Genomic DNA, 22,888 nt, shown 5'->3' with positions numbered 1-22,888 from the left:
AAACATGTAACGTAATCTGGTTTATTCTAAAGTACACCCTTGATATTACTCAAATTCAGTTGGGATGTTCTCAGTCAGTTAACCGGCCTTGACCCATTCCCTGCACCTTTGTACTGAGATAGCTAATTTAGCCTTCAGCTCCTGGCTGAAGTATTTTGCTAACATTGGATCGTTCCTCCCCAGCCCACCGTCTCAAAGCCTGGCCTCTTCCACCATCTTCCCCACCAACTGAGACGTGTTTGTCAGCCTGGCTGCCCTGTCGCTGTGACAGGAAAGTGTAATTACACCAGCTCAAATTTGCACAGGTCCATGATAGTTATGGACATAAGAGTTTGCAATGAAAATATAAAACAAGAACAGAAGGCATGATTTTAAAAGGGGGTCTGAATTATGTCCATAAACCATCGTCCATTTGTTGCCCCTTTGCCTGAAGACTGTACTTGGTATTGATTCCCTGTATGCATTGTCATGAGAGATCAACTAGTCATCTTCAAATATTAGCCAAAAATAATTTCTCTTTAATTCACTATTTTACATTTGTCATATCAAATGGATAAACTTAAAGTTTGCCCATGTTTGTCTAAAGGCAGTATATGATTAATAAAAATATACATTTATATACTGCTTTCAAAATTAGTTCAGAATTTCACGTGCAATGAATAAATTGAAAGCGTAGTGACTTGTTATAGAGGGGAACATAGTCATTGTGCACACAGCAAGAATTCAAACAACTGAGCATTGATTTCCTTTGGTGTTGAGTGTAGGAGGGAAAGTTAGCCCAGGTGCCTGAAAAACACTATCCTGTTATTTGAGTAGTGTCATGATCTATACCACTTAGTGGAGCAGACAAGGCAACACCCATTGATGATGTGCACTCTCCATATTGGCATGATTAAGTGCTCATGTACTGGAGTGGGGTTTGAACCCCCTAATTATCTGAGCCAGACTAGTGACTCAACAAACTGAGCTAACGTGGCAATTAAAATTCGGATTTGAGAAAGTCTGACTCCTTCACTCAAATACATACTTTTCTCATCTTTCCCTCCCCCATACAGCAGTCCTGAATTAAAACTGAATGTATTCCTATTTTTGAAGAGTGAGCTTGTCCGAAGAGTTAAAGGTATTGTACAGCAGCAGGAAGGTACACTTCAGCTGCAGAAAAACTCCTCACCAGAGTGCTGCGTATGCTAAATTTATCGATGGCTCCATTATACTAGGTAGCTGGTAAGGAGCCTATCACGTACATGACCAGGAGCAGCATGAAATGTTGACGCCTGCTTCTGTGTTTATGATCCCAGAGCTATCTCTGCCTGGCAGTTCTGGCTGAGCACACGAGAAAGCTGCCTTATCAGTGTCTTTATATCTGCAACCTACAGTGGACCCGATGCTTTTCAAAGATCTAAAGTCAGCTGCAACAAAGCCCCAGAGGTGGACTAAGATGCAAGTGAGTGTTGAATTAGGTTGTATTTAGCAGGATCAGACTCGCAAATCCTTATAATGGGACAGTATATTTCCTTGCAACATGAAGCATTACTTGACCTTTTTTGAGAATTAAGATGGACATTGTGATTCAGAGATGTCAGTGGAAATGTTTTTCCTCATTGCTTTAAGCTGTTTTGGAATATCATCAAGGCATGTTTGTGCTGTTTATGTATAAACAGGGTGACAAGAATGATAGTTATGGTCAGGAATATGCTGTATGCTCCGGTACAATTAGAGAAATTGTTCAGAAATGACTTTGCATGTTACCTTATGTTAAGATATTAGAAGAAGTATATTTTAAAGGGATATTGCCCTCACTAAAAAGTAATTAGACAATGCTTTTGGTAAACATTATATAGAAGCAGCTTGCATGAGAAGATATTGTGTTACTGGCAGGAGAAATTAAATTTTATACTGAGCATTATTCCCCTCCCTGTTATGTTTCCCAGTAAAAGGCAGTCAAATGTGAACAGCCCCATGCAGTTTTTTTTATATAAACGATATTGAGTACCTAATGGTTTGTAGCAGTAGAGCTTAATCCTAGTCCTAATGATTCCTGTACTATGGATGTTGGTTATTTAGATGAGAGAAGATCATTCACCGAGTGACAATTGAGAAGGATCTATCCTTAAGTTCTGAAACCCACTGTAGCAATTTGACAATTTAGTTTAGTGATTAACAGGACTGCCTTTGCTTTTATAAAAGCAAAATACTACAGATGCTAGAAATCTGAAATTTTTAAAAAAGGCGCTGGAAAAACTCAGCAGGTCTAGCAGCTTCTGTGGAGAGCGAAAGAGTTAACATTTCGAGTCCAATATGAAGAATCGTATTCAATTTTGTTTCTCTCTGCACTGATGCTGCCGAATATTTCTAACACTTTGTTTTAATTTCTGCCTTTGCTTCTAATGTTTTAAAAAAAAGCCATCAATTTGATGTAATTACTCAAGTGATAGAATATTTATGATTGCACAAATCATTTTCCACCTTTCATGCACCCTTTTATGTAAAAAGCATTGTGATACCGTTATTCCAGTAAACAGATAATGTTGGCACCAGCAGCATGCTAAATGGGATGGTTTCTGAACTAATCAAGTAACTCAAAAATGGGCATCCAAGTGGTGCTGTGGCCCAATAATATTCAATCAAAACCTGTAGCCTCATGGCCTGGCATATCTATCCCTCACACTACCATTACCATCAAGCCAGAGGATCAACCCTGCTTCAATAAGGAGTGTAAAAGTACTTGCCAGGAGCAAGCCCAGGCATACCTAAAAATGAGGTTCCAACCTGGTGAAGTTACAACACAGGACTGCTTGCATGTTAAACAGTGGAAGCAACATGCAGTAAAGAGAGCCAGGTGATTCCATAACCAACAGATGAGATGTGCAATCCTGCCACATCAATTGCGAATGGTGGCGGACAATTGAACAACTAATGGGAGGAGGAGGCATCCTCATTGATGGCAGTGCCCAGCACTCAAGCAAGTGGAAAGGTGGAAGTGTTTGCAACCTACAGCTGGAAATGCCAAAGAAATGATCCATCTCACTGCCCTCCTGAGATTGCTGTCATCACAGAAGCCAGACTTCAGTCAGTTTGATTCACACTCATAATATCAAGTAATGGCTGAGCACACAGAATTCAACAAATGTGATGGGCCATACAGTGTCCCACCTGTAGTGATGAAGGTTTGTGCTCCAGAATGAGCCATGTCCCTAGCCACAGTGTTCCTGTACAGCTACAAAACTGGCATCTGCCAACAATGTGAAAAATTGCTGAGATATGACTTAGAACAAAGAAAAGTACAGCACAGGAACAGGCCTTTTGGCCCTCCAAGTCTGCGCTGATCATATTGCCCGTCAACTAAAACATTTTGCACTTCCGGGGTCTGTATCCCTCTATTCTCATCCTATTCACGTATTTGTCAAGCTGAATTGAGCAAAAAAACTAGGTAAAACCCAATCCGGCCAGTTACTGCCCCATCAGTATACTCTCAAACATCACAAAATAATGGAAGTTGTTGTTGCCAGTGCTACTCACTCGCTAATTAGCTGATTGGTGTTCTGTTGGCTTTGCCAGAATTACTGAGCTCCAGACCTAATGTCGGCCCTGGTTGAAACATGGACCAAAAAGCTAAATGCTAGAGGTGTGAGGTGAGAGTGACTGCCCTTGAAGATTGTTGGACCTAGTGCACTGCGTTGAAGAGCTGCTGCAGTGAGGCCGTGGGGCTGAGATGATGGACCAATAACCACAACCATCTTCCTTTTTGCTAGGTATGATTCCAGCCAGTGGAGAGTTTTTCAGTGATTGTCCTTGACATCAAGGCAGCATTTGACTGAGCAGCATCAAAGAGTCCTAAAGAAACTTGAGGTAAATTGGGGGGAAAGATCTCTACTGGTTGGAATTATATCTAGCGCAAAGGAAGGTGGTTGTGGTTGTCAAATGTCAATCATTTCAACCCCAGGGCCTGGCTGCAGGAGTTCCTTGGAGTAGTATACTAGGCCCAATCACTTTAGGTGCTTAATTCATTACCTTCCCTCCATTGAGTCAGAAGTATAGATGTTTGCTGCTGATTGTGCAATGTTCCATTCCATTCACAACTTCTTAGATAATGAAGCAGTAAGTAGCTGTATGCAGCAAGACCTGAACAACAATTAGGCTTGGTCTGAAAAGTAGAATGTAACATAATGCCACACCGGTGCAAGGCAATGACCATCTCCAATATGAGGCAGAGTAACCATCTTCCCTTGACATTCAATGGCACTATCATTGTCAAATCACCCACCATTGACATCTTGGGGGTCAACGTTGACCAGAAGCTTTTGACTATCTATGAGACAAGTCAAAGTGTGCTGGAATATTCTCCACTTGCTTGAAGGAGTGCTGCTGTAAGAACACTTTCAGCTCGATATCATCCAGGACACAGCAGGCCGCTTGAATGGCACCCTATCCATCACTTTAAATGTTTACTCCCTCCACCACTATTGCACTGTGTGCCATGTGCATTATGTGTACTGCAGCTACTCACCATGGCTCCTTCAAAAGCACCACCCAAACCCACAACCTCTACAGCCTTGAAGAACAAGAGCAGCATGGGAACACCATCGCCTGCAGGCTTTCCTCTTGAGTCACACACCACGCTGACTTGGAAATATCTCGTCAACCCTTCATTGTTACTGGGTCAAAATTCCCAACTCAATGCCACACAGATGCAGAAGGCAGACCACCACCACCTCGAGGGCATTTAGAGATGGGCAATAAATGCTCATATTCTATGAATGAACACAAAGGAAGAAAATGAACGTTTAGTTTAAGTTCGTCATAAATGTGTTTGCCATGGATGAAGCTGTCTAAATTCTTACAGATTGGTTAGTTGGGATCTGTTGTATTGGTATCCTTCGTGGTGGAAAAATTAGTGGAAAAATTGAGGAAAGTTTAAATAATTTGGAAAAGCATGGATTAATTAAGGACAGTCAGCATGGATTTGTTAAGGGAAGATAATGCCTGATTGACTTGAAGTAACAAGGGCCGATGAGGGTATCAGGTTTGTAGCCTACATAGCAAGGCTTTTGACAAGGTCCCACGTGGCAAACTGGTCAGAAAAGTAAAATTCATGGGATCTAAAGGCAAGTAGCAAATTGTATTGGAAATTGGCTCAATGGCAGGAAGCAAAGATCATGGTTGATGTGTTTTTTTTGTGACTAGAAGGCCATTTTATTGGAGTTCTGCAAGGCTCGGTATTGGGACCCTTGTTTTTTGTGGTATTTATATCTCAATGATTTAGACTTAAATGTAGAGAGAGTGACTTAAGTTTGCAGATGACACAAAATTGGTTAAATGGTTGATAGTGAGGAAGAAAGCTGTAGACTGCGCGAAGAGCCCTGGAGAGGTTTGAGGTAATGTGTCTGGGAAAGGCAAACAAAGCGAAGGAATGCACAATAAATGGCATGATACTGAGAAGTGTAGAGGAACAGGGATGCATGTCTACAGACCTCTGAAGGTAGCAGGACAGGTAGATGAGGAATCTAAGAAGGCGCGCAGGATTCTTAAATTAGCTGAAGCATTGACAATGAGGGAGGTTATGCTAGAATTGAATTAAATGCTAGTTAGGCCACAGCTAGAAAACTGCACAATTCTGGTCACTGCATTACAGAAAGTATGTGATAGTGTTAGAGAGGGTACAGAGAAGATTTATGGGACTATTGCCAGGAATGGAGACTTCTAGCTATGAGAAAAGATTGTAAAAAATGTGGGGTTTTTTTGGAGCAGAGGCAGCGTGAGGAGCTTAAATTGAGATGTTTGAAATTTTGAGGGGCCTAGATAGGTCCTTCCTATCCACACTATTTCTCTTAGCAGAGGTTTACAACTAGAGGCATACATAACGGGGAGCTGGGGAGAAATCTTTTTCACTAAGAGGGCAGTGAAGGTCTGGAACTCTCTGCCTGAAAGGGTACGAGAGGCAGAAACCCTCATTGTATTTTTAAAATACCTGGATATGCAGCTGTAACCCACAGGGTTACAGACCAAGAGCTGGAATGTGGGATTTGGCTGGATTGCTCTTTTTGGTACTGACTAGATGGCCATAAATTTTCTGTTTTTATGTTTTCTGTGGTTCACTGGTTAAATAACTTCATTTTCACTGCACCAAGTTCAGTGTCCAAAAACAATTGTATATTATGTGGTGCTATGTTGCTTTACAGAAAACCCTGAAGATTTTAGTACCAGTCATTTATCTCTTGCTTTTATTATCCTTTCATTTATGTCATGCCAGCTCTAGCATGCTGCGTTTCTGCTGCATTGTGTACAAATAAGATCAAGTGCATTATAAAGAACAACAATATCTATTGATGGTTTAGTGTTAAACATATTCTCTTCTGTCCATCTGAGCTTCAGAGGCAGGCAGTGCCTGAGGAACCATCCCCAACATGATGAGTTAATACCTTCAGGAGAGTTTGTATTGCTTTCTTCGTCAGTGTCCTGTTGCTGTAAAACAGTTCAATAAATGGGATAAATGCCACAGCTAAGAGGGCAGAGCAATGACGAAAGGTTAGCTACCTTGTGACCTGTGTCTCCTGCAGTTTAAACATAAAGACAATCCAGGGAAAAAGCAAGATTGAGCAAAATCTTTATTGTTAGTGTCCTGAGTAAAACGCGAAGAACAGCGAACTTAGGGTTGTCAAAAGGCATGTGTTCCTTCTGCAGGATTCCTATTAGATTTTGAAATGCATCAAAATAATCTCATGGAAAGCTGAGTGGGTAGGGCAACTGGATCAATAGTCTACTGTCTGAAATGTTATTATGCAAGCTGTGGTCTCCCAGCTTCCTAATATTAGAACCTCTTGATTCAGTTACTGCCTTATTATTCACTACCAGCTGCCTTTTACCATTTACTATCCTATTAAAAAATCTTGCACAGCCTTACACACTTTTTTTCCAGTTGAATTTTTTGTCCTACTTTTGTCATCTGTAAGAATTCACATTTTAAATGGGCGCTGCTCATGTAACTTGTCGCACTGTAATTCCACAATCTGACTGACAGGTGTGTGCTATCTTTCCCCATCATTTGCTCAAAATGGTCTTGAATGTTTTGCATCTGCGACTGCTCTGGTGAACTATCTAGTGATCCCTGGTGGTAGGTGTCTGGGTATCGAGTGCAACAGGATAGTGCTGGGCTGTGATGCTCATAGTGATTGAATAGCCAGTGCTTGCTAACTAGGGGTGAGCACAGAGAATAAGGAAGGAGGGGTGAGAACTTTGACGTAGAATTGATCTTTTGGAGCTTAGAAGATGATCATTGAGAAATCTGAATCCGTAATTTGACAAATTTTATATTTTGATTTTTTTATCTCTTAAGCTATAATAAAGGCAAAACAAGGGGTATTTTGTTGGAATTGTAATATTTTTGAAATGGTAGCCAAGTGTTTACAGTCTGGAGATAGCATGACAATATTTGGCTAAAGTTTCTTCCACTCCCTTGTAAAGAAGTTTCACATCTCTGCACTGTTCTTAGTAAATTCTTACACTTTGAAGCTGCATTTTCATTTTCGTTGAGGCAAAACTGTAGGCAACAGAGCTCATCACATATTAAGGGCATTTGTCTATAATTTAAAGTTAGTTATCCTGCTCTTGATCACATCACTGAGGAGGCTAGACCATCTGTCTGACTGATGGCCCTAAAATAATCCGTACCACTATTTGAAGAGCGTAGTTCCCCTGGTGTCCTGATTGAATTCCTCCCTCAACCAACATCAGCAGCACAGATTAATTGGTCATTTATCAGATGTGATTGAGAAATATAGAAGCGCAAGTCCTTCTGCACAGCCATCAAAGAAGTTCATCCCCGCTGGTGTTTGCAACGCTGAGGTATAGGACATGTAGACGGTTTGACTAGTCTCTGGTGAAGCTGTGGCTCAGAAGAATGTGGTACCTGCTGCTCATCATTGTTCTGCTTTCTGACTGGCTTCAACTTGTTTTAAGCCAATCAAAAGATTTTTTAAAAATTTCCACCTCCAAAATGGATAGATGAATATACAGAGATACAGAGGTAAATGCGGAAAATAACCATAGAGAGAAAAATGCAATTTAAGAAAAAAGGTAGTAAAGAATGAGGAAAAGAGGGAGGAAATGAGATTCCATTTAACATTACACTCTGTGATATTCAAGTGAATGCACTTGAGTATGTCCCAGTATCAGAATGACAGCTGAAAAAGCAGTTGGTCTGGGGATAATGGGCCCTGCAACAGTCTAAGGGTTAATGGTGTTGTCTTCATTTTATTGAGGATGGAACATTGGGATATGCAGTAAAATATATGGATGGTGATATAACTCCCAGCTTCAAATGGCCATAAATCACCGGAGTTTTATTCTTGTGGTTTGCACGAACACCTGACTTTTTCATTAAATCGCAGTTTCACTAATTGCCAGACAGCCAGCATTTCAACATATGGAGATGAGCTTCATGCAGAATCCATATGGGTGGAGGTAAGAAATAACAAAGGGAAGAAGACATTGTTGGGAGTAGTCTATAGGTCCCCTGGCAGTAGCTATACTGTAGGATAGAGAATAAATCAGGAGACAACAAGGGCATATAAAAAAGGCAGTGCATTAATCATGGGTGACTTTAATCTCCATGCAGATTGGGAAAATCAAATTGGCAGAAGTAGACACAAAACAAGAATTCATAGTGTATTCGGGACAGTTTCTTAGAATATGTTGTGAATCCAACCAGGGATCAGGCTGTTTTGGATCTGGTAATGTGTAATGAGGCAGGTTTAATAAATGATCTCAGAGTAAAGGACCCCCAAGGAAGCAGTGACCATAATATGGTAGAATTTAGCATTCAGTTTGAGAGTGAGAAACTTGGGTCAGAAACAACTGTGCTAAACTTAAATAAGGGTAATTACAATGGAATGAGGGCAGAGTTGGCTGGAGTGGACTGGGAAAGCAGTTTGGCAGAAAAGACGGTTGAACAGTGGCAGACGTTTATGAAAATAGTTCGTGACTCTCGACAAAGATATATCCCAGTGAGGAAGAAGGATTCTAGGAAGGGGATAAAACCAACCATGGTTAACCAAGGAAGTTAAGGACAGTATCAAATTGAAAGAAAAAACATACAATGTGGCAAAGATTAGTGGTAAGCCAGAGGATTGGGAAAGTTTTAAAAAACAAAAGATGACCAAAAAATAATAGAGGTAGAAAATAAGCTTTGAGGGTAAACTAGCAAGTAATATAAAAATGGACAGTAAGAGCTTTTCTAAATATATAAAAAGGAAGAGAGACCCCTTCGAGAATGAGACTGGGGAAATAATGGGGAACCAGGAAATGGCAGAGGAGTTGAATAAATGCTTTGCTTCAATCTTCATGGTAGAAGATACTATTAGCATTCCAAAATTACTCAATAATGAAGGGGCACAAGGTGGGGAGGAAATAAATGTCACTAGAGAAAAAGTACTCTGGAAACTAACAGGCTAAAGGCCGATAAGTCCCTTGGACCTGATGGATTGCATCCTAGGATATTAAAAGAATTAGCTACAGAGATAGTGGATGCACTGGTAGCAATCTTCCAGGAATCCTTAGATTCTGAAAAAGTCCCAGAAGATTGGAGAACGGCTAATGTAACAAGCTTATTCAAAAAGGGAAGGAGACAGGAAACAGGTAACTATAGGCCAGTTAGTTTAAGATCTGTCATTGGGAAAATGTTGGAGTCTATTATAAAGGATATAATAGAGCATTTAGAAATACATAACCTAATCAAGCAGAGTCAGCATGGCTTCATGAAGGGGAAATCATGCCTAACAAATTTATTAGAATTTTTTGAGGAGGTAACAAGCAGGATAGATAAAGGGGAACCAGTAGATGTAGTTTCTTTGGATTTCCAAAAGGCGTTCGATAAGGTACCGCACATAAGGCTACTTAAGATAAGAGCCCATAGTGTTGAGGGTAGTTTTTGGCATGGATAGAGGATTGGCTAACTAATAGAAGACAGAGTTGGGATAAGGGGGGCATTTTCAGGATGGCAACATGTAACTAGTGGAGTGCCACAGGGATCAGTACTGGAGCCTCAATTATTTACCATATATATTAATGACAGATGAGAGAAGTGAATGTACTATCGCCAAGTTTGTGGATGACACAAAAATAGCTGGGAAGGCAAGCGGTGAGGACGACACATGGAGCCTACAGAGGGTTATAGACAAGTTAAGTGAGTGGGCAAATACTTGGCAGATTAAATATAATGTGGGAAAATGTGAGATTATGCACTTTGACAGGAAGAATAGAGGAGCTGAATATTTAAATGGAGATAGACTGCAGAAGACTGCAGCACAGAGGGATTTGGGAGTCCTTGTGCATGAACCACAAAAAGCTAACATACAAGTTCAAAGGTATTAGGGAAGGCAAATGGAACGTTGGCCTTATATCAAAGGGAATGGAGTATAAAAATAGGGAAATCTTGCTAAAACTATTAAAGGCATTAGTTAGATCATACCTAGAATACTGTGAACAATTTTGGCCCCCTTATCTACGGAAGATATACTGGCATTAGAAGCAGTCCAGAAAAGGTTCACTAGGTTGGTCCCAGGCATGGAGGGATTTTATGAGGAGAGGTTGAGTCGGTTGGGCCTGTATTTATTGGAGTTTAGAAAAATGAAAGGCGACCTTATTGAAACATGAGATTCTTCGGGGGCATCACAGGATAGATGCTGAGAGGTTGTTTCCCCTTGTGGGAGAGTCTAGGACCAGAGGGCATAACCTCAGAGTAAGGGGATGCCCATTTAGAACAGAGATGAGGAGGAATTTCTTCTCTGAGGATAGTCAATCTGTAGAATTCTTTACCGCAGACAGCTTTAGAGGCTGGGTCGTTAAGTATATACAAAGCTGAGATGAACAGATTCTTAAACAGTCAGGGAATCAAGGGTTATGGGGAAAAGGCAGGAAAGTGGAGATGAGGGTTATCAGATCAGCCATGATCTCATTGAATGGTGGAGCAGACTCGATTGGCCAAATGGCCTACTTCTCCTACATCTTATGTTGTTATAAGATAATCAGTTTTACAAGTTTGTCTAATCAATACCTATTGTATATTATGCCAGCAAAACTGTAATCTGGATTCTATCTGCGTGCATGGTAACAGTAAATATTCCTACCAGACTAAAATGTCTCATGTTATGGCATATCATGTTATCAGTAACCTTTGGGAAAAATAAACACACTGTTTGGCTTAGTTTCTTCTGGCTAGGTGTGACATCTTATCTCTTTGAAATTTGAACGAACCTAATTTATCTAAAAATGCAAATTTCCTTACACCTCACATTCTAAAACTTCAGCCATGTTTATGTATTTAGCATTTCAAACCTAACTTTCTGATGACTCAACCTCCAGACTAGCTGTTTCCAATTCAATAAAACACAAATACATACAAGCATGCACACGCAATCCAAACCCCACTATTAACCTACCTTTACAATAAATCACAATGTTATGAGAATGATTATATTTTCATGACATCCCCCTTCTTACCGGAAAATGAAGCGTCATGATTTAAAAAGACAGCTTCATTTTCTTAATCCATCTTACACCCCCCCCCCCCACCCATGCTATATGCTCACACTATTACATTACCAGATAAACGCTTTAACAAAATATATATACAAACCTTGGTATCAACAGAAATCATTCCAGTCCAGTGTCCAGGTTTTTACTTTTTCCTTATGCTTCAAACTCTTGACGATGCATCTGCAATTAGATTTTCTTGTCTAGCCACATGTATAATCTGTGGATTAAACGGTTGCAGTAATAAACTCCATCTGAGTAGCCTTGCACTTTGATCTCAAAATTTGTGAAGGATTGTGGCTTGTTTTAACAATTGTTTCTGACAAATTGTTTGCAACATAAATCTCAAAATGCTGCAATGCTAACGTCAAACCAAGTCTCCTTTTCGATCATTGAATATCTCCTCTGTTGTACATTCAACTTCCGTGAAGAATACCTTATTGGTTCCTCAATTCCATCTTCATCTTCTTGTAACAGTATGACCCCAGGGGCTATATCGCTTGTATCAATGGCCAATTTGAATTGCTTGGCATAATTGGGCACTGCCAAAACTGGTGTGGTAGTCGATACAGTTTTCAAACTATCGAATGCCTCCTGACACTCCAGTGTCCATTGAAACTTCTTGTTCTTTTTTAATAGTTCAGTCAATGGAGCAACCACACTGCTAAAATTTGGTACAAATTTCTGGTAAAATCCACTCATTATCTATTTTGATTAGAGGAAAATCAATCTCAGAACCCTTAATTTTTTCTACTATCTCCTTATCTATATCTCTAATACCTCCTTTTGGTCGTCTTCCCTGTCAAAGTACTTTTAAGCATATTTACATGGCAGGCCCTGACCTCTGCTTGCTTCTATCTGGAGTATTTTTATTAAATAATTTACTTCATTCAGTTTCTTTTCAATCCTGCAAGGCCCACTAAACTTTGCCTTTAATGAGTCACCCAGTACTGGTAACAGAACTAATGTTTTTTTCCCCAGCAGCAAACCTACAAGCTGAAGCTTTCCTAACTGCCTTCACTTTCATCACTGTGACATCTTTAAATGTTCCCTAGCGAACACTCATACTCTATCCAATCTTGATACGTAATCCAGGAGAGTAGTTTTCGAATTTTGACTCACCAATTTCAGTGGTCCTCTTACCTCATTGACCATAGACTAATTCAAAAGACAAATTCTAAATCCAGTTGATGCATTAAGAGCATCCCTAATAGCAAATAATAATACAATTCCACCATCCCAATCCTGTGGATAGTCCTTACCAAACGCCCTCATAGTTTTTAAAGTTTGACATCTTTCCAAAGCCCCTTGTGATTGAGGCTGATAAGCTGTTGACTTAAACTTTTTTATCCCCAAGCTGTTCATGAAATTTGAACCCTGATCTGATTTTATTTCTTTTGGTAAACATATCTTGTAAAAAATTGAGTCAACTCGTCCACAATTCTCTTTGTAATATTTCTCAAAGGTATTGCTTCAGGAAACTGTGCAGACACATCCATTATTGTCAGTAAGTACTGATTTCCACTTTTAGTCATTGGGAAGGGTCCTACACGATCAACCATGAACCAAGTAAAAGATTCTTCAAATGCTGGAATTGGAATTAAAGGTGCCGGCTTAATCACTGCTGTGGTTTCCCCATCACCTGACACATGTGACATGTTCTACAGAATTTGACTACATCTCTATGCAATCCAGGCCAATAAAATGTTTTTGTATTTTCACCTGTGTCTTTCTAATTCCTAAATGTACCCCCATTAGAATTTCATGAGCAGTTTTCAGAATCTCATTTCTATATGCAAATGGTATAATCATCTGATGCACTCCCCTTCAGTTTTCATCTGCTGAAACATGATATGGCTGCCACTTTCTCATTATCACATTACCCTTAAGGTAATAGCATTCTGGAATACATTCTGCCTCTGTTTCTGAGTAAGCTGTTTGATATAACTGTTTTATTTTCTGAAACTCTACCAACTGCTTTGAGTTAAATATCTCAGCTGTATTATCCTCCATTCTTTCTTCCTGAACTATCTTATCAAAAACAGTGTCAACTAATTGGACTTCTGCATCTTTTCTCTGTCTTTTAAGTTCCTGTTCTTCCTGTTACAATCTGAGAGGCTGTGATCTTATCTCACAATCTGGAAACAATCCAGGATGTTCTTTCTGTAACACTTCTGTTGAAAACACTGCTACAGGCTGCTCAACTACCATAGGCATCACCCGCATCTGTGTCCCAGCTATATCATCAGCTAAAATTGAACTGAACCCCTGCAATGGGCAATTTTTCTACCACTCCAACAATCGCCTCTCCTGTTTTCCACTTTTTAAATTTACCTTCCACGATGGAATAGGTTTAGCATTTCTATGAACCCCACCTTGTTATGACCAATGCAGTTAGTACAGCTGAGCTATTTAAAAATCCTAGAGGGAAACTTTAAACAACTGTCATAACCTATAATTTTGTGTTATGTTTGAGATACGACTCTAAATTCAGGAATCAGACCACCAGTTACATTACATTAAACTAAATGAAACATTTTATTAGTTTACACAAGTTAGAATATAAATACACATGGCTATAAATTACTATCATAACTTTTAACAAATTCCTAAACTAATCTCCATTAAGGTAACAGCAACACATAGACTTAAACAGACATCAGACAAAGCATTTTCACTGTACAAATTCAGAATGAGGTTCTTTTCACTTTGGTTCCTGTGGATACAGTTGGAAGCTTATGGCTGACTTTTGATCTCTCATTGCCTCTGCTCTACACACCCAAAAACTGCTGAAGTTATACCTACCAGCCCCATTGAATGTTAATTCTCATTTTATCAACAACCTTTGAACTAAATCTAACAATAAAACCCCTTTCATAGTACCAATTTTAATAATATAAACATATTGCTTAGTAGCTGCCAGATAGGTGTCGGTTTTCACCCCACTTCTTGAATGCTCTATTAAGAGTGCTTCCAGTACTCGTAACCTTAAGATTCACCAACTCCAAACCAATGAAGGAATTTCAAATATATCCTGCAAAGAGCCCCAATTTTGTTATGCCATGGCAGATGATATGTGCCAGGTAGATTAAATCCATGAGGGAAACTAGATTACGCGGCCGCAACTGTTTTGCAATTTGTATTTTATTTTGTGAGGCATGCCTTGAATTCAGAAGGAATAAGACTACCACAATTTCAGAGGTTTTTAGAAAACTAAATTAAACATTTATTAACAAAAGAAAAGATTTCAAGCATATACATGGGTCTACAAATTACTGCTATAATAACTCCCAAAACCCCTAGTTCATCTGGCTCCCAATTACACACCCATTAAGTCAACAGTAAAAACAAATAGATTTAAACAGACCCAGGCAAAGTAACACAATGCCCGGGAATTCAGGGAGAGTTTTTTCAGCTTTGGTTCCTGTAGACAGCAACTTGATCCACAGAGGCTGGAGGCTTTTCACACTTGTGTTAGATCTTAGAATCCCTTCTCTTACACACAGCCTCATCTCCTTTATACATGTTTCTCCCTTTTTAATGCAAATTCCATTGTTCTGATATGACTTTGGAACTTTACCTTTCTCACAATATAAATCTTTTCATAGTACTAATTTTATCAATAACCTTTGGAAAAAAATAAACACGCTGTTTGGCTTAGCTTCTTCTGGCTAGGTGTAATATCTTACCATCTCTTTGAAATTTAAACTAGCCTAATTTATCTAAAAATGCAAATTTTCCCTACACCTCACATTCTAAAACTTCAGCCATGTTTATGTATTTAGCATTTCAAACCAAGCTTCCTTCTAATGACTCAAAACTTCCAGACCGGCTGGAGGTCTGATTCAATTAAATTAAATCCCATACACACGGAGAAACTATTCAAACCCCACTATTAACCTACCTTTACAATAAATCACAATAGTATTGAGAATTATTCTATTTTCATGGCACTCATGCTGAAATAAGGATCCGTTAACACAAACTATACTCCATAACTTCACCTTTTTGTGATTCCCAGCCAGACCTGTGGTATATTGGAGAGTGTCCAAGTCAAGCTTATAGAATTACCCCCCCCCCCCCCCCCCCCCCCCCCCCCCCGCCCCCTGAACACACCAAATGTTTGCATGTCTTGCACTTCAAGAGGAGGAATAATCTTGGATAATGATCCCAGTTGGGAACCCTGGCTAACTTCTTCCTGATGTCTCTGCTCAGAGTGCTGAAACCAGTTAAAGCATTCCAGCTGGGTAGATCGGTGGATCACCAGAATTCTAATACACCATTTGATTTCTTTGGAAATAGATATTTCTGCACTGATGCCCCAACCAGAATACCTCTGAAGTTAATGTGCATCATTCTCTTCCCATCCCACTGAAGCAAAGATGACCTTGTGCCAGATGTGTGCTGCTCTGGAACTAAAGGTGCATTTGTACTGCACCTGTTGATATGAGGTCAGCAACTGCAGTGTTTGGTCCTTTCAGTGGCATCTCATTTAGACCACCTGGTTCTGGTGCGGAGTGTTCTTGCACAGGAGAGGATCCTGCCATGTGTGGCGACAGGCAAACTGTCTTTCAGGCTGTTAAATTTAACATAACATAAGAACTAGGAGTAGGCAATTCAGCCCCTTGAGCCTGCCCTGCCATTAATTACGATCATGGCTAATCTCATTTTGGCTTCGATTCCAATTTCCCGCCCTCTCCCCATAACCTTTCAACCCATTACTAATTTAAAATCTGTCTATCTCCTCAAATTTATTCAGCGTCCCGGCATCCACTGCACTCTGAGGTAGTGAATTCCACAGATTCACGACCCTTTGAGAAAAGTAATTCTTCCTCACCTCTGATTTAAATCTATCACCTCTGATTTAAATCTACCCCCTCCCCCCAACTACATCCTTTCTCAAGTAAGGGGACCAAAACTGTGCACAGTACTCCAACACTTGTTCAATTCCATTCCAAACTTTTAGCATGAAGCAGTGTCGAGTCCAAGTTGTGTGAATCTGCCTTCTTGAGCTGAGCAAGTCTATTTGGATAGTGATCAGGATCTAACTCCACTGTTGTACTCCAATGCAACATTAGTGTTGTTATCAAGCAAGAACACCTTTGGAGTGATGGCCGAATTGGTTGATTAAGTCTTTCCTAAATGCATGTGGTAGATGACTAACCTTCAATCACAAATCAGTTATGACATTAGTATATAGTGCTTCTGCTTCGCATTACGCAAGTTCAGAGGCAATACTGTCCCAAGCTACGTGAACGTCTCATTTCAGATGTGGGCTATGAGTGAGAAACTACATAATATAAACCAGCACTGGTAGAGATTGGGGGAGCAGTATGTTCAAAATTATTGTTATCGAGCTCTGTATCTTGCAGAATTTCTGCCTAAGATTCTTACTGATGTACAATCTGGAGCAGTATGAATGATGCACTGTCAGTTAACCACCTGGTGTAAAGTCTATTTTTACACTAATGTTAATCAGTGGTTATTGTGTCAGCTTGGCACAGTTGGTCGTGCCTCATCTGTGGACCAAGAAGATCAAGGGTAACGCCACGTTGCATTGATAATCTGCTGAGACTCCAGTACAGTATTAGAGGAAGCCCCTCATTGTTGAACTGCCATCCTTTAGTCAGGACTTGAAACCAGAGTATTATCTCCCCTTTCCAGTTGGCCAGATGATATTAAAGGTCTTGTGATGTTATCTGAAGAATAGGCAGTTCTTGTGATGTCCTGACACATGTTTCTTCTTCAACCCCAGTGCTACCAAAAAGACAGATTAACTGGTCAGTCATCTCATTTGCAGCTGTAGGATCTTGCTGCGGCAACGTTGTTGCTCTGCTTATCTGCATAATAACTTGTGCACCTCAAAACATTGCATAGTATTTGAAATGGTTTGAATGATTGAGAGAGATACTTAGGTGCTATGTGAATGCAATCTTTTTATTTCTCTTTATTATGACACTTAAATGTTTGGTCACAGCTATTGTGGATCTAAAGGAATTGAAAGTACAGTAAGTCCTTGCTTAACATTGCCTCACTTAATGTTGTTTTGCTTTAATATCATTAATAAAGCGGTGTTAATATACCTGTTTAAAGTTGCCAATTTCACTTTTTAATGCCGTTTGCCACAGACTTTCTCTTCTGTGCCCTGCATGCGCACACAGCCTTTCCCCAGCACTTCCGCTGTTGCTCTCAGTCTCTCTTTCTCTTCCCCACCCCTCCCTCCCATCCCCCTCAACTCCATTGCCATCCTTGGTTCCCGGCGTTGCTTCCTGGCCTCGCCCCTGTCTGTTCTTCTCCAGGCTGCTGACTCCAGTCCTAGCTGCACTGCTGGTTTCACCCGTGCTGAACCTGCACTGAAGTCCTGGGTGCCATCTAATAGCAAACATTGGTCAGTGCAGGTATTAGCTGAAGTCCCAGAACTACCTGAGCTGACCATCTGAAGCCCTGGACTCCATCTAGTGCAGACGTTGGTCACTGCAGGATAGTTTGGGATTTCAGTTTATACGTGTGTTCCAATCCCAGCTACTGTTAGTGCTGGGTAATCCAGATCCCAGAGTGAAACCTGGCTTGATAAATCCTAATTTTTTTTTTAGAAACTATGGAGGCAAGTTGCTGAACAAATTCACAGGAGTCTACTGATGAACTTTTAACACAAAAAATATTTACTAAACAAGAAAAATGAACTATATTACACCAGACAGGTTGGACAGACCTCAATACCAACACACAAAAATGATTCAAACCACACTATTCCTTTACCCCAGAAATCTTCTTACACACAAAAAATTCAGGCTGATAAACAATTTACGACAACTATCTTATAATCTAACATTCAGGGTAGTACGAGGTATGTGTGAATTAACATGTGAACTGTGGTCAGACACACCACACTCTGAAGTAAATGACGGATAAGAGCAAAACAGGTTCCATGGCTTTCTCATCAACCACCCAAACGTCTGTCACACTGAGCCAACCAATCTCACTGCAACTCTGTCTCCCCCACCAGGGACTCCAATCTCCACATCCGAAGATCTCGCCTTGGAGCGACCTTTGGAGAGAATTCCCACGCGGACAGCTTCAACAAGGATCCGCCTCCAGGATTTCAATCCCGCCTTCCAAGACTCCTTTCCCCTTAATCTCTGCGTACATTCAAGCTTCACCTTCCAAGCACCATTTCAGGTCTTCGGTCATGCCAAGCAGAACACCACTGCTCCAAAGGGGTACCTTTGCCTCTATGGCCCACCTTTGGTTGCCCTCTCTGATCTTCTGGGCTTCTCTTGAACTCCTAACCTGGGCCCCCCCCCCGCAAGCAGCTCTTTCTCTTTAACTTAGAGCCTATTGCTCTGCTCCTTTTAACTTGACTTCTGAGATCTCTTTCTGATCCCTTTCTTTGTCCTTGCCTGGGACTTTCTTCTGGGACCCCTTCTGCCCAACTCCCTGTGTCCTGCTCCTTGGGACACCCCATCTCAAATGGCGCTCTTGTTCCAGGTCACCTGATCTGCGCAGACACGCAGGGCTGGTTCCTGGCCTAAACGTAAAAAGACTAACTGCGCATGTGTGGCCATTCCCCGGCCGTGAATGCTCAGAGGGCCTTAAGCTTCGACCCATGACTGCCAGTTTAAAGGTATTCGCATTTACTTACACATGTACCAAACAATGTCTGCCACTAGATGGAGCCTGGTCAATCTAAAAGTACTGAACCTCTGTGGTGTCTTTTTTAATTGTGTACTACATTGTATTTTTACATTTAGTGATATGTTTTGTTTTGCAAGTTATTTCAGCTAGGAGTGCACAGTGCTGCACATATATGGTACAATATTTCAACTTGTATGTCGGTTTTTCTGGGCAAGAGATGTCCAAAGGAACCTAACTCTGGCTTTAATGTTGATCCCTATGGGAAACTTAAAGTTGCAGTTTTCAGGAATGCGACCACAACATCTTTCAGGACTTATTGTGAGAAAATAATATGGAGAAAATTGAGATCTGAAAGGTACTTGAGAGAGAATCATGCACATAACCACAAAAGCAACAACTTTTACATATATAGTGCCTTTTAACATCTCCAAATGTTTTGCAAATATTAATTAGAATAATTATTTTTAAAATTATATCATTAAATTCATTTTGAAACGATTGGTAGTTTACTGTGAATGTAAGCTGGATAACTAGCTTTTAATTTGTTTCATTGATTTTCAGTCTGAATTAAGGAAATTGGGAGCTGGTCTTGCTCAAATGAAAACAAAAACAGAAACAGAAATACTTGGAAAAACTCAGCAGGTCTGGCAGCATCGACAGAGAAGAGTACAGTTGACGTTTCGAGTCCTTATGAACCTTCAACAGAACAGTTCTGTTGAAGGGTCATGAGGACTCGAAACGTCAACTGTACTCTTCTCCGCCGACGCTGCCAGACCTGCTGAGTTTTTCCAGGTATTTCTGTTCCTGTTTTTGTTTTGGATTTCCAGCGTCCGCAGTTTTTTGTTTTTTGCTCAAATGAACTTTTTTTCATTTAATTGTGGAGTGATGCTAGGCCACAACATGACTGGCAACTGGGACAAGTGCAGGTTTAACAAAACTCTGAATAGTACTATCTCATTGGCAAGTAGCACAAACACTCCAACTAGACAAATGCAGTAAAGAATAATGTATACTGTCTAATACAAGTATGTAAAAACGACAAAATGAAATCTGTTGACTCAATTGGTCCATGTCGAATGTTGCAGTACTGTGTTAGCAATGCTCCAAAGGCTGGTCATATGCGGTTGGAATACTTGCTGTTAGGCCATTTGGCAGTACTGTGGTATTAATGTAAAGACAGAATGCCAAGCACAGAAAGAGGAGGTGCCTTCAGAAGGAATTATGCCATTTCCAAGCAGATTGAACATAACTGAGGATTTGTGATGCGTTGTTAGTCTCAGGCAGGGCTGGTCTTGTTTGATCTGACTGTCCTGCTGAGCTCCTTAAAACTGGGGCTTTTGTGTGGCCGAGCCATGAGATCATGGAAAAATCTGCTCAAATGATCACTGGCCTCATTTAATTATATCCGTTTACCCAGGACCTTAAGCTGCAAAGCGGCCTGGGAATTGTGCCCAGGACGCAGTGGTGGCTCCAATCTAAACAACAGTTACTCTTTCAAATGCACTGGAAATAAATCTGGTGTGAGAGTCTCTTGTAATGAGATGCTCCCACCACTTTCATTATTTCTCTGTAGCTGGCTGGGCTAGGTACACGAGCAGTTTACTCTGCTCCTGAATGATGATGTAGTGCCACCTGTGTGAGCGACTTGATTTCCTCTTGGGTGCCCATCAATTCAGTTTGAAACCTTCCCATTGCCACTATCCTTCTCCCTGCTCCTAGCCCTTCCTGTAGTCACTTGGTGACACACAGCAACATGTTACTCCCCCTGCCCCCCCCCATTAACATCAATGCTGATGAACACAGGGTGTGCCCACTCAGGTCTGCAGTGGTAGGAAAATGTGGAATAAACCTTGAAAAAATATAAACTGACTTCTGTAATAAGGTGGGGTAGGTGCAAGATTAATTTGAACATATTGCTTTTGGTGCGATGCTCTTAATTATTTTCTCAAATTGCACTTCCCAGTGAGAAATAACCACTAGTTGATTGACCTAGCATTGCAATAATGGTCTTTCCAGCCATTCCTCAAGTTCGAAAAAAAAAATCTTTCATTGAACTTTTTTTCTCTCAATTAAAATGTGTAGAGTATGAAAATAATTCACGTTATTTCATTATATCTTATTGAAATCTTAATGATAACTGTTTCCAGCAGAGACTCCATTCATTCACATGTCCTTCTGGTCGTACAGTAAGCTGCCCATTAGCAGTGTGATTAGGGGCATCAGCTAAATCTTTTCTGTTCTGATTATTTCACAGGATGAGATGGTCGCTAACTTGGGCCTTTCCACCAGACAGGCTCTGACAGTGTTACATAACCAACTAGCTGTAATCCTGGAAGAGCATCAGAAGCAGCAGAGAAAGAAGGATTCCTGGAAGGTACGGATGTGGTGAAAATTCTAGATTTGACTTACTCCAGCGCTGTTCTGGCTGGTCTATCATCTGTCACCTTCCATAAACTCACGCAAACAGATTTGAATGAGTTCATCTTAATTAGTACTAAGTCCTAACCACCCATCTGTGTTTTCACTGATCTACATTGGCTCCAGGTCCACCAAGCCTTCAGATTTAAATTTCTCATTCTTGAGTTCAGATGTCATCATGGTTTCACCCCTCTCTATTCGTGTAATTGCCCCTTCAACCCTGCAACCCTTAGAACTCTACATTCCTCTAACTCTGGCCATCTTGTGCATCTGCAACTTCAGTTGTTGGTGCTGTACCTTCAGCTGTTTAGGCCCTAAGCTCTGGAATTCCCTTCCTAAACCACTCCGTCTCTCTTTTAAAACACTTCTTAAAAGCTACCTGTTTGGCCAAGAGAGATGTCCTTTACTCCGTTACATTGCACTGCTTTCATTTGAAAATGAGACTCAACACACTAAAACATTTGTGCTGAATGGTGAAAAGGTTTGAAGGGCTGGACAATGAGTTGACACAATGTTGTGCTGGGTTATTCTGCAGCCATAACGGATTGCTGGGGAGGGGGGAAGCTGGCAGTAAGTGTCCTATTACATTAGATATCTTGAAATGAATTGAAGCCGTCAATCACTCCAGCCTCAGTTCAGAAGACATTCACAAAACACTCTTGCGGATAATGTCCTCTGAGCCCCTCAATCACATCTCTGCCTGATGATTCAGAGAAAACAATGAAAAGCGTATTGTAAATTGCTCCCCAGTGTACCTGTAATTCAGCTTATAATTTCCCTGCCCTTGGCTTGGGCATTTGTTGTTTTTGATTCTGTAAGTTCCAGTCATGCTGGTGACCTTAACTGGCTGAATATATTTTCACTCAAGTCTTAAGTATGGAACCTAAGCTAGTATCTCACAGTTAATGCGCAGTATCCTGTGTGATCCATTTTGTTCAGTGCTTAAAGCGTGATGTGTGTCTGTGTGTCTATGGCCATCTGACTGCTGAACTGATCATATTGCAGGAAGCATGGCTTAAGGGCTTCCTCAACCCCAACTGCCGATTCTCCAGCTTCCATTGGCCAGGGGCAGCACTTATGCTGCTGGCTGCCATTTTGCTGCTGTGTTGCTATGGCAGCCAACCAAATGGAAGGTAAGTGACATCTCATGTGAATCTATTGGGTTAATGAGACTAACAAGCAGTTTGAAGTAGGAACAAAATGCTGTGCAGCAAATTATTCTCAAACCCACGTGAAGAGTTTACCATGCAAGGTGCCACCAGGGATTAGCCAAGATGATGACAAAGAGTCTACTACTGTGGGCTAA

At 40.7% G+C, this 22,888-nt stretch overlaps 1 protein-coding gene across 7 annotated transcripts in view; it reads left to right on the top strand.

Moving 5' to 3' along the window:
* Window positions 1–22,888, top strand: part of tmem94 (transmembrane protein 94) — a 127,849-nt gene that overhangs the window by 15,876 nt on the left and 89,085 nt on the right. For 4 of the 7 annotated variants that reach the window (XR_005946578.1, XM_041216789.1, XM_041216794.1 and 1 more), the window contains exons 2-4: window positions 1,299–1,444; window positions 21,419–21,538; window positions 22,588–22,715. Coding sequence is in view for 5 of the 7 variants with exons in the window: in XM_041216789.1 (XP_041072723.1) it covers window positions 1,385–1,444; window positions 21,419–21,538; window positions 22,588–22,715 (308 nt within the window). In the remaining 2 variants the exon portion in view is untranslated. Of the gene's footprint in view, window positions 1–1,298; window positions 1,445–21,418; window positions 21,539–22,587; window positions 22,716–22,888 lie in introns of those variants that run through there. The other 3 variants (XM_041216790.1, XM_041216791.1, XM_041216792.1) reach the window with 2 other exon arrangements.

The sequence above is a fragment of the Carcharodon carcharias genome, chromosome 22, assembly GCF_017639515.1.
Source record: "Carcharodon carcharias isolate sCarCar2 chromosome 22, sCarCar2.pri, whole genome shotgun sequence".
NCBI classification, from domain to species: domain Eukaryota; kingdom Metazoa; phylum Chordata; class Chondrichthyes; order Lamniformes; family Lamnidae; genus Carcharodon; species Carcharodon carcharias.
The sequence above is the reverse complement of the archived record's forward strand: the minus strand, read 5'-3'. Positions and strand labels throughout refer to the sequence as shown.